The sequence below is a fragment of the Grampus griseus genome (assembly GCF_964374135.1).
Source record: "Grampus griseus genome assembly, chromosome: 11".
NCBI lineage: Eukaryota > Metazoa > Chordata > Mammalia > Artiodactyla > Delphinidae > Grampus > Grampus griseus.
The window spans coordinates 77,371,237-77,384,047 of record NC_139005.1 but is presented as its reverse complement, the minus strand read 5'-3'; the positions used below and the strand labels follow the sequence as shown (position 1 = coordinate 77,384,047).

The 12,811-nt window shown below is 40.7% G+C and overlaps 1 protein-coding gene across 2 annotated transcripts in view; it reads left to right on the top strand.

The window, feature by feature from the left end:
• FGD6 (FYVE, RhoGEF and PH domain containing 6) overlaps positions 1–12,811 on the top strand; it is a 109,515-nt gene that overhangs the window by 60,961 nt on the left and 35,743 nt on the right. For both annotated transcript variants that reach the window (XM_082666734.1, XM_082666733.1), the window contains 3 exons: positions 3,626–3,777; positions 4,978–5,134; positions 7,010–7,097. In XM_082666734.1, coding sequence (XP_082522860.1) covers positions 3,626–3,777; positions 4,978–5,134; positions 7,010–7,097 — 397 coding nt within the window. The remainder of the gene's footprint in view (positions 1–3,625; positions 3,778–4,977; positions 5,135–7,009; positions 7,098–12,811) is intronic.

The following is a 12,811-nucleotide window of genomic DNA, read 5'->3' as shown; positions in this document are numbered from 1 at the left end:
TGCACTTATATTTCTCTTATTCTGACATGCTACTCATAATTTTAAAAAAGGCATCATAGCCCATTCATTCCTCTAGAGCTGTCGACACCACCCAGTAGTACTGGAAAAAAACTAAAGTTTTGCCTGGTATGTGACAGTGTCCTCCAGTTAGAGGTGGCCACCTCACTGGTCAGTGCAGTGTGGATTTGGCTAGTGTCTGTCGCATGTGTCTTAAATAAACCAGTTTCCTTTTTGGCAATGGTGGCAGACATATGGAATACAGAGTCTAGCAAAAGCTGTGTCAAACAGGGTCCTTAAGCTACTTAGCAGCTAATGTCTGCTGTCACTGTCCTGGCTGAGGAAATGCCTTCCAACTGGAAAATAAAAGTCATCCTGCTGCCAAGGGACAAACATATTCATCATTTATCCTACCAGAAGAAAGGACAGTGCTGCTTGTTTTGCTGAACAAGGAAACTCTTGCCTCTAAATTATATTAATCATTAAACTGGTAAAATAAAAAAAAATGCTATGGAAGATGTTTAACTGTTGTGCTTTGAATACATTTACAATTGAGGATGTTATTCGTGGTATGTAAATATATTCTGTATAGTTCTGTCTGATGGCAGGTCTAATGACTTTCGAAAGTGTTAAGTTGGCTCTATTTTCTCTCAGTAAATATGAATGCTGATAGAAACAAGCTGTTGGGACATGGAATTTGGCCCAGATCCATTTGGTTTCTGGAGCTGTTTTGTGTGGTTTTCTGGATTGTAGTTTATACAAGTAACGAATTCTTATTTTATATTAAAGTAATTAGTTGTCAAAGTAGTTCTTTAGTTACTGGTCTAACTAGTTGGTTCCTTTGGGTTAATATGACGGTTTTGGGCTGATAAAGTTAGTCCCAGGTACTGAGGCCTAAGTGAAGGGTTTATTAGCACTTGTTGAACATAGGATTTGACTTGTCTAAAATACACCTTAGAAGACGAATCGTTTTTTAATTTTTTTTTGGCCACCCCTCACGGCATGCGGGATCACGGCATGTGGTATCTTAGTTCCCTGACCAGGGATAGAACCCATGCCCCTACAGTGGAAGCCCAGAGGTGGAGTCCTTACCACTGGACCACCAGGGAATTCCCAGGAGAGGAATCTTTTTGTGTACTTTTATTTATTTTTTTACATATACATATATTCATTCTTTTTTAGATTCTTTTCTCGTATAGGTTATCACAGAATATTGAGTGGAGTTCCCTGTGCTATACAGTAGGTCCTTGTTGGTTATCTGTCTTATATATAGTAGTGTGTGTGTTCATCCCAAGCTCCTGATTTATCCCTCCCCCTCACATTTCCCCTTTGATCACCATAAGTTTGTTTTCAATATCTGTAAGTCTTTTTGTTTTGTAAATAAGTTCATTTGTATTGTTTTTTAAATTAGATTCCACATATGAGTGATATCATATGATATTTGTCTTTCTCTGTCTGACTTTACTTAGTATGATACTCTCTAGGTCCATCCATGTTGCTGTAAATGACATTATTTCATTCTTTTTTTTAATGGCTGAGTAATACCCCATTGTATTTGTACACACACACACACATATAAACATCTTCTTTATCCATTCATCTGTTGATGGATATTTAGTTTGCTTCCATGTCTTGTGTGTGTGTGTGTGTGTGTGTGTGTGTGTGTCTGCACCACAAGGCCTGTGGGAATCTTAGTTCCCTGGCCAGGGATTGCATCTGTGCCCCCTGCAATGGAAGTGTGGCGTCTTAACCACTGGACTACCAGGGAAGTCCCCTCCATGTCCTGGCTATTGTAAATAGTGCTACAATGAACATTGGGGTGCATGTATCCTTTTGAAGTATGGTTTTCTTCTCATATATGCTCAGGAGTGGGATTGCTGGATCATATGGTAGTTCTATTTTTAGTTTTTTTAAGGAACCTCCATACTGTTCTCCATACTGGCTGTACCAATTTACACTCCCACCAACAGTGTTAGGAGGGTTCTCTTTTCTCCACACCCTTTCTAGCATTTATTGTTTGTAGACTTTTTGATCATGGCCATTCTGACCAGTGTGAGGTGGTACCTCACTGTAGTTTTGATTTGCATTTCTCCGATAATTAGTGATGTTGAGCATCTTTTCATGTGCCTCTCTGCCATCTGTAGGTCTTCTTTGGAGAAACGTCTATTTAGATCTTCTGCCCATTTTTTGATTGGATTGTTTGCTTTTTTGACATAGAGCTGCATGAGCTGTTTCTATATTTTGGAGATTAATCCCTTGTTGGTTGCTTTGTTTGCAAATATTTTCTCCCATTCTGTGGGTTGTCTTTTTGTTTTGTTTATAGTTTCCTTTGCTGTGCAGAAGCTTTCACGTTTAATTAGATCCCATTTGTTTATTTTTGTTTTTATTTTCATTACTCTAGGAGCTTTTTGTGTACTTTTAAATTAGGTATGAGGTTGTTGCCCTTCACAAGAAGCATAAGAAATACTAATGGTTACTGTATGTTTGTAAGGGGTAGGTGCTGAAAGGATCAGGGAAGAAATCAGGGTCTTTTTTTGTTTATTTGATTTGCCCAGTGAATTCCTGAAGGGAAAGCAGTTAGAAAGGAGAAAGAAGATAAAGCGTAGTAGAGAGTCTGCTTTACCCAACCTTTGCTTTGCAGTTTTAATTAAACCTCCTGTTTCTAAGAAGGAATAACCTTTGTTACTGAATCCTCAGGACTGTAGAACAGAGTCCACCATTGTTTTACTTATCCCCTGGGGGTAGGCTTCAAGATATAGTGAAATCTAGAGAAGTACCGTCTCCAACCCCACCCTTTCCAAATCCTCTGGAGTGATAGGGTGGGGTGGGGTGGGCCTGTCTTAAAACATGATATAAATAGTCTTACAGGGAAGAGTGCTATGTGATGAGAAAAGTTTTTATTTGTGAAAAGTATAGATTCTGGTGAATTTATGGGGAGGTTGGATAGAGGGAGGAAAGAGTTTAAGGTCCAGAGTTAAAATGTTTTGTTGATTCTGTGTGTCAAATACATTGTAAGAAGCTTTGTGTGCCGTATCTAATTAAAGTCTCATAACCCATGTAACAGATGAGGAAAATGGAGCTAGCTCAAACAAACACAGTATTCTAGGAGTAAGGGCTTGGATCCAGTATTCTCTGATTATCAAGAATGCACTACCCTCCACATGCCTCACTTAGAATGCTCCAGCATTTGGGAAATAATTACTGAAAGTGGACAAAGGGACACTTCCAAAATAAAATTAAGATCTGGAGACTTTTAAAATAAATGGATTTTGTTCATATAGTAGTATTGGAATAATTTTAAGGACTACTTAGAGTTGCAATACAATTTCCAGATACCCCCTTAGTATAATTACTAAGTTTGGAGATCAAACTAAAAGATTTAAGAGAAATATCACAGTCTGTTTTAAAACCAAATATCCACCCCAGCCATTTTGTGTGTGTGTGTGTGTGTGTGTGTCCTATCCAAGTAAGTGGGATAGGAGGAAGTGGGTACTTTTCAATTTGAGTTCTTCGTGGGAAATACAATTTGCAGTTTATATTGTTTTAGGGAAGAGAGTGACTGGGGAAAAAGCTTTTTATTAAGTTACATACGTATGTATATTGTTTTTCCTCCTCTGAACTGTAACAGGATTTCCGGGATGCAGTAGCCCATGCTTCCAGGCAACTTGGGAAACCAGTGATTGAGGACCGGATCCTAAATCAGATCCTATACTACTTGCCTCAGCTGTACGAGCTCAATCGGGATCTCCTGAAGGAACTGGAGGAAAGAATGTTGAACTGGTAAAAATGGACTGACCAGCTTTCCCAGTTTCCAAGTTTAGATGAGGCCATAAGGGCCCTGCGTATGACAGAGGCATTGTTCCTGACATTGTGTTTTTTCAGTATATTGAGTTTTCTTGGCAGTTACCTGTGGCTTGATCACTTCGGATGGCCAGAATTCTCTGTTGCACCTAGCTCGGTACTCTAAATTTTTAAATTCTTTGGCAATGTTGCCTCAAAAGCAGGAAGGGCCTATAGTCAGCCAATTTAACTTTCTATAGGTGACCTTTATAATCAGGATTTTTGAAATTGGGAGACTTTAGTTGATGTATTCACATTGGAAACATTTTTAAATGTCTCATCTATCTTTTTGGAGCTTCGAGCCAGGAAGCGGCATTTTGGAAAGGAGGGCATTCACCGAGATAATAGGAAGATTTGTTATTTGGTTTAGAAAATTTACACATATATGACATCATTGCAGATGTTGTAGATTTTAGAACAGGAAAAGAATACCAAAGGTTAACTGCTTTTACTGGTCTTTAGACAGTAACAGAAACTTTGGTGACATCTTTGGAAATGTGTACAGTTTGGTCTAGGGGGATTGAATTTATTGTTGAAGTCCGTGGGGAACCCAAAATAACAACATAGTGTATCATCTACTTTCATGATAAAAATGATGAAAATTTCCCTCTAAGCTTTCTTTATACATAATCCAGGAAAATACCTCTGCCTGTTTTGCAGATATCTTGCTTCTGCATGTTGGGAAAATATGCTAAATAGTGATTAATAATTAGCTGCATCCTAAGTATAAAATTACACAGAGTTTAAGGGCCGAGGAATGAGTAAAAGCTATTTTTTAAAAGCATGATAAAATAAAACATAATTAAAAAGTGTTTTCCTGTCCATACTTTATCATTACTCTTATAAAAAGTTATCTTAAAAGTTCATCTGAATTTTCTGAACAGTCTCTGGCTGTGCAGAAGCATGAGATGGTGAAAGCAGGGAGACCAGTCAGAGGACTGGCAGAGTCCAGGCAAGATGTAATTAATGGTAGCAATAATGGAAATGGGAAAGAGTGGGCATTTGGGGATATTTCTTACAAGAAGAGGAAAAAAAAGGTAAGTTGATGGCTTGGAAATGGGGCTCTGCTCATCATTGGATATGTTTTGGATACCGTAATGACTCTTTTTCTGTTTTTGTCTATCTCTTCTCTATCCTTAGGACGGAACAACAAAGAATTGCTGATATCTTTGTAAAGAAGGGACCATATCTAAAAATGTATTCCACATATATCAAGGAATTTGATAAGAATATAGCTTTGTTGGATGAGCAGTACAAGAAAAACCCAGGTTTTGCTGCTGTTGTTAGAGAATTTGAGGTATTTTTGCTACCGTCCTCTGTTTTGCTACCATTTCTCTGTTTTGAAACTAAAAATATTAGTGAATTCCAGTTACAGCAAACTAGAAAAGTTTTAGTAGTATTAAGATATGACTGATTTCTAATTTGTACGGTAATTAAACTTGAAAATCATTTGTCGTCTTTTCTTCCCTCTTTTCCTTTCTTCTGAAGTCTTCATGCTATTGATATTAAGAATGGAAGTGTGGTACATACAGCTATGGCAACTGATAATTGACCCAGGTTTTCATCAGTGTCCAGTGAGTTGTTCTGTTGCCTTGGCAGCAAAAGAAAACGTGACGGAGAAAGTTAGCTGTCTAATATCTAATGATGCTTGCATGATCGATGCTTTTTTTTTTTTTTTTTTTGTGGTACGCGGGCCTCTCACTGTTGCGGCTTATCCCGTTGCGGAGCACAGGCTCCGGACGCACAGGCTCAGCGGCCATGGCTCATGGGCCCAGCCGCTCCGCGGCATGTGGGATCTTCCCAGACCAGGGCATGAACCCATGTCCCCTGCATCGGCAGGCGGACTCTCAACCACTGCGCCACCAGAGAAGCCCCTTTTTTTTTTTTTAAAGCTTATGTCTCATTACTTCTCATTTCTTTTTTCTTTTTTTAAAATAAGTGTATTTATTTTTATTTTTGGCTGTATTGGGTCCTCTTTGCTATGCGCGAGCTTTCTCTAGTTGCGGCGAGTGGGAGCTACTCTTAGTTATGGTGTGCGGGCTTCTCTTGTTACTGGGTATGGGCTCTAGGCACGTGGGCTTCAGTAGTTGTGGCACACGGCCTCAGTAGTTGTGTCACACGGGCTTAGCTGTTCCGCGGCATGTGGGATCTTCCTGGACCAGGGCTCGAACCCGTGTCCCCCGCATTGGTAGGCGGATTCTTAACCACTGTGCCACCAGGGGAGTCCCTCGATGCTTTCTTAACATGCATTGTCATTATACTTTCATAATTATTCTACATACCAGACCCTGGATGTACATATTTAGAAAAAGATAGAACCATCATATTTGAAAAAACTCTTTTCTTCCCACTTGAGCTGTGTAAGAACACCAGGACATCTTAGAAGGCAGGGACATTTTCACTTGGCCATTTTGATGTCACCCCACAGTAAATACCTTTATTGGAGATAGGAGGAGAGGCTCAGGAATGGGCACCAGTATCTGTTGTACATACTAAGAAAAAAACTTTCGGCAGAATCAAATGTCCCTGTGGTCAAGTCGAAAGGTTTCCAGAATCAAATGTTCCCATACACAGTGTGATTTGGGGGCTGTGTTTTGTAGCCATTCATCTGAGAAAGTTTACATTCTTCAGGCTTATAAGACGAGGTTTGCTTAGCAAGGCTGCTTTTCACATTGTCCTTAATTTCTGCGTTCTCCCCAGCACCAACTGTTGTTATTATGAGTATATTGATGATAGGCTCTGATGGTTATTTGAATCCAGTTCCCAGTAGTTTTATTTCTGCCACCTTATTTTGGGGGCCAGGCATTTCCTTCTTGGTTGTTGGGTTGGTGTATGTTCATGAATACATTGGTAGATGCTTTTCTAAGTGGTAGCTGCTGCCTCTGATTGGCCTACAACTCAGACTGCAGCCTCCACCCTCCACCTTCTGCGAGAGGGCTGTGAATTTCCCAATGAGTCAGTGCTTTCAGAGATGTATCTACAAGAGGGTGCAGACTCCATGGTGAGTGGTTCTGGTTTCCCACTCAGCATAGGAGCTGTGCCTTGAAGGGAGCTTCTCCACGAATCCCAGAGTTGCTGGCTATTTAAAGTTCGGCTTCCCGAGCACTTGGATCTGGGTCCCTTGCTTCTTAGGAAAATGCGTGTGTTTACTTTGGATGCCTTTTCCTTTCAGATGAGCCCACGCTGTGCTAATCTGGCCCTCAAGCACTACCTGCTCAAGCCGGTTCAGAGGATCCCCCAGTACAGGCTGCTGCTAACAGGTGGGCTTCTCTGGCAGATTACCAACCAAGCAACTCCTGTCATTCTTAGGAAACCCTGCCTTTCCTAAGAACACCTCTCTTTTTCTATCCGGTAGCCTATTTTCCTAACACATGAATTTATACATTGCTGGCAGCCTCACGTAGACATTGCCGGCACTGAACTTCTTTAGTTCTTTGGTCATCCATGTGCATTCTCTGCTCTAGGCATTCATATGTGTTAATTCCTTTTGCTCAGAACTTCTTTTACGGTCTCAGCCCCACAATGCTGTGTCGTTTTACCTGGTTAATATTATTAATTCCAAGAAGGTACTTTCCCAGCCACTCAAGAATGAGGTTTAAAAAAAAAAAAAAAAAAAAAGAATGAGGTTTAGAGGGTCACTCCCACATATTTGTATATCAACTACCATGGCCCTCTAGTTACTTACTTCAAAGGGTTGTTATAAGGATTGATTGATGAGCTATGTGCTTAGAATAGTGCCTTGGTCATAGTAAGTTCTAAATAAGTATTAGCTGCTATTATTGTAGTATCCATATCCTTATCATCATGATTGTCATCATGTCTGGTCATTGTCTGTATCTTCTACTGGAGCTTCAGGATTACAGGACTGTGTGTCTAGTTTACCACTGTAATAGTTAAAAAAAGAAAAAGAAAGCTATGATTTGAGTGAAGGCACACACTGTGCTCAGGACTTTATATTCATTGGGTCTTTAAGTCTTCACCATAGCTATGCATATATCACAATATTATTTACATAGATGAAATAACAGGCTTATAGCGATTGAGTGGTCTGGCATCATGAAAAGCGAGTATAGTCTCAGTACCAAACATAGTATCCAACACATACTACTACTAGGTCCTCTGTGGTATTTGCCGAGATGGACTGGATATGCAGTGACTTAATATACATATATAATGTGCATTAAGAACTATGTCAAGGACTTCCCTGGTGGTCCAGTGGTTAAGACTTTGCACTTCCAATGCAGGGGGCACAGGTTTGATCCCTGGTTGGGGGACTAAGATCCTGCAGGCTGCACGGCATGGCCTAAATAAATAAATGGATAGCTAGATAGATGGTGCACGGCATGGCCAAAATAGATAGATAAGTATCTAGATAAATAAATAAAGAATTGAAGAATTGTGTCCAAATGCACAAGAATATTCAAATGCCACTACCACTCTAAATTCAATCAGTTGTAATTTTATGTAAATAGATTTTGAGGTACTTGGTTCCTATTAGTGTTCTTAAGCAGTGGCACCCCGGCTTTAATCCTTAATCACTTTCTCTTAAGCCAAGAGCTATACTGAATGAGGTAGGTGAATTCTGGAAGCCTTCATACCTTCCAAGCTTGCCTAGTGAACTGCTGATGAGGAAGGCCTGCCTTTCAGCCCCAGGACTGGCTACCCTGGGTATTTCTACTTAATTTGAATTTCTAACTGTGAATCAGGCACTAGATTTCTCTCTGGAATGACATAGGCAAACCACATAATTTGAGGATATCCTGTCCATCTGTACTTTCTTTCCTCTGCATTTGGCAGAGATTTAGACTACACAGGGCAAAAGGAAGTGCCCATGCATGTGTTGTGTTTTTGCTAGATAAATTCAATGCTGTATCATAAATGAGCTATTGAATGGCTTAGGCTATTTCTACAGCTATCGAATTTAGTACTGTTTTTAGTGGCAAAAGACTATGGTTTCAAATGAGAGAAGGATGGAGCAAGGTTCTGAAATTTTCATGTAAAAATATTTTTTTTCCCACACTGTGACTGATCTAAGTAAAAGAGTTACACATGTGTTTAATGTAGGTTTCATACTGAGTTTGATTTTAATTGATTAATGGTACAATAGCAATGGCAAGTTTTAAAAATTCTCTTTAAGAGAACAGATTTCATTTGTTTTATAACGAACATGATGTGAGCTTGGGGTTAGTTTTGAGCTTTGTCTTCTTTAATCTCAAAGCCCTCCCCACCCTTAACTTGGAAAATCTCCATTATTTAAATGATGTACCATACTTTATATATAGCAGACCCTTAGTGGATTTATTTGTTCAAGGTTACAAAGTCAGGACTAAAGTTGAAGAAAGAACATAGACTTTGTAAAGCAATAACTGACGATTCATTCTATGCCGTTTCTTCCATTGATTCAAATTCTTCCCTTCCTCCACCTGACCTGAAGTCCACCATTACCTCCAAAGCCATCTCTGATTACTCCAGTTCTCCTTAACCCTTTGTATTGGTGCAGTGTGACTTAGTATATATTTATTTGATGCCTTGTGAATTTGCTAATATTTATATGACTTCAATGTTGATTCCTTAATTTTTTTTTTGCGGTATGCGGGCCTCTCACTGTGTGGCCTCTCCCGTTGCGGAGCACAGGCCCCGAACGCGCAGGCTCAGCTGCCATGGCTCACGGGCCCAGCCGCTCCACGACATGTGGGATCTTCCCGGACTGGGGCACAAACCTGTGTCCCCTGCATTGGCAGGCGGACTGTCAACCACTGCGCCACCAGGGAAGCCCTGATTCCTTAATTTGATTATAAACTCTTTGAGGTCAAGGAGTGAGTCTTTTAATTAATAATTAATAATTTAGTGCACCCCAGTATATCTGGGTCCCTTTGGGATAGCTTGGAAGCTGTTTAGGAAATAATTCTGGTTGGTTTTAAGCTACATTTAAAACATCCCTTTAACCAGAATATCTGTAGCTTAATTAAAGGACAACATTGAGAGAGAGAATTTCAGAGAGTCTCTCCTCCAGAGAGGTGAAGTGTCTTGCCCCAGCAACACAAATAGTGTCTATTAGTTGAAGCACCTGTGGTCATATAATCCTAAGGACATATGGGGGTTGGTACCAAAAGTTTGTTTTATATGTTTTTTGTTTTTTTGTGTGTGTGTGTGGTATGCGGGCCTCTCACTGCTGTGCCCTCTCCCATTGCGGAGCACAGGCTCCAGACACACAGGCCCAGCGGCCACGGCTCACGGGCCCAGCCGCTCCGCGTGGCATGTGGGATCCTCCCAGACCGGGGCACGAACCCGTGTCCCCTGCATCGGCAGGCGGACTCTCAACCACTGCATCACCAGGGAAGCCCTTTTATACGTATTTTTATTTAAAACTCTTATTTTCCAATACTCCTTTTTGTTGTGTTCTGATTTCTATATACTCTGCAAGATATTTCTACTTTTGTTATCAAAGTGCCCCTATCTATGCACTTAGATTTTTAGAAGTTGGATTTTAAGTCTTAGGTTTGCATCTGTTCAAACATGTGAATTAACTCTGGATCCTCATCTTTGGATAAACAAGCTCAATGATTTAATCCTCCACACAGCCTTGTGAGGGAAGTCTTGATACTTTTATTTCCATTTTAGAATTTGGAATAATTCCAGGGGCACAGAGTATACAGGAACAGAGAGAAAGAGTGAGATTATTTCAGGCAACTCCTGACAACTTCGATTTATTGAGTTTCAGGCAGAGAAAGGGATTCCTACCTGGCTTGATATAAGTAGGTTTGTGCCCTCCTTGGCTTCTTGGGAAGGGAAGATTGAGAAATGCAGGAATGAAGTACAGATACGGTAAGATAGTTTCTTTTGGAGTCCTTTAGAGAAAGGTAAGTGGAAATCCCCAGATACAGCAGTCCTGCCCCTACTGTTCAAACAAGCATCCTATTGTCTGCAGTGTTTTCTTCAGGACCTAATATGAGTTTCTAGTGGGTATTTTACTTAGGCTATTTCTTCCTTCGTTGTAGTAAAAAATTTCCAACTGAATTCTTGGTAATATTTTTTTAAGCTCAGCTCAAAATAGGATCAAAGAAAATGTGTATGTTGCATAATGAAATGCTTAAGATTAGAATTTTTTTTTTTAAGTAGTAAAGAAAGTGATTTACTTAATTTAAGCAGGAAAAACTTGTAAATTTTACCTTTATTTTGGCCACCTAAGAGCAGTGGATCTGGCCAGATCTTTCAATCTGTGTGGGGCCCACATCCTGTGTGAAGTTAGGACAAAGGGGGATCTTGAGGCAGTAGTGAGGGAGCAATTTTTAAAAAGTGAACAGATGCTGCTAAAGGAGCAGCATTAATTTTTTACCACTGCTTATTTCCTTCCTCCTCATCAGTTCAGGGTAGAGTCTATCTTTTTTTATCCTAACTCAGTGTCTGCATAGATTCTGGCACATAACAGGGACTCAGTAAACTGAAAGGCTTAGGGAAGTAAATGTTGTTCCTTTTTATGAGGTTGAGAACCCCTATGCAGTGATGCCTGTGAACATTTGATGGATGGATGGATTGAAAAATTGCTTTTAAGAGTAAAAACACTCTTCCAGTTACCCAGAAACAAAACTGTGGAAAGGACTAAAATGCTTCTCTTTCCTTGTCTTTCCTCCATCATAAGATCTGCTGACTAGTTTTCCTCTGCTTCTGCTTCCTGCCCTTTCCATTTCCCTTGTTATGCTCCAGGCCAGGCCTTTCTAAACTCACGCCAAGTTGTGGCAATATCTTCCTATTGGTCATGCTCCCTTTATCACGCCCGCTTCCAAGAAGACCATAGAAAAAACACACTCCTCCCATGTCTCCACTTTGCTCTCACACTACCACGCTCAACACTTCTGACCCCAGATATATAGGTTTTTTCCCACACCAAGCGACTCTCTTCAACACCAGCTATGTGTCCTATAATTCAATTCAATTCTGACACTGTCTACCTGGAGATAGTGGGCTCAGTTCCACAAGCCTGACCCTTCCAAACTTCAGATGCCATTCGCAAGTCCCAGGCTGTAACCTATATTTCTGACCGACCGACTGTAAATCTCGGTTCCCATGGCTTTCTCCTTGGATTTGAAAGTTTGCTGGAATGGCTCACAGAACTCAGGGGAACACCTGTTTACGCTTACTAGTTTATTATAAAAGGGTATGCTAAAAGATAAAAATGAACTTCATATGGAAGAGATACATAGGGCAAGGTATGGGGGGTGGAACTCCCATGCCCTCTCTGGGCACACTAGCTCCCTAGAACCTCACCAAACCCTGTATTCTGGGGGTTTTATAGAGGATTCATCACGTAAGCATGACCCATCATTAACTCCACTTCTAGCACCTCTCCCCTTCCTGGAGGATGGAGAGTAGGGCTGAAAGTTTTAAGCTTTTAATCATGGCTTGGTCTTTGTGGTGACCAGTCCCCATCTAGGAGCCAACCAAGAGTCACCTCATTATAACAAAGGACACTACTGTCACTTAGGAAATTCCAAGGCGGCTTTGTGTCAGAACTAGGGTCAAAGACCAGATATTAGAACAAAAGATGCACCTAATGCCCTTTTTTTTAAATGAATTTTTGCTATGATATTTTTTAATAAATTTATTTATTTATTTATTTTTGGCTGCATTGGGTCTTTGTTGCAGTGCATGGGCTTCTCATTGCGGTGGGTTCTCTTGTTGTGGAGCACGGGCTCTAGGCATGTGGGCTTCAGTAGTTGTGGCACGCAGGCTTCAGTAGTTGTGGCTCGCGGGCTCTAGAGTGCAGGCTCAGTAGCTGTGGCACACAGGCTTAGTTGCTCCGCAGCATGTGGGATCTTCCCGGACCAGGGCTCGAACCCATGTCCCCTGCATTGGCAGGCAGATTCTTAACCTCTGTGCCACCAGGGGAGTCCCACTCCTAGTGCTCTTATCTCTCAGAAAATTACAAAGATTTGGGGAGCTCTGTGCAAGGAACCAGGGCCAGAGACCCTACAGT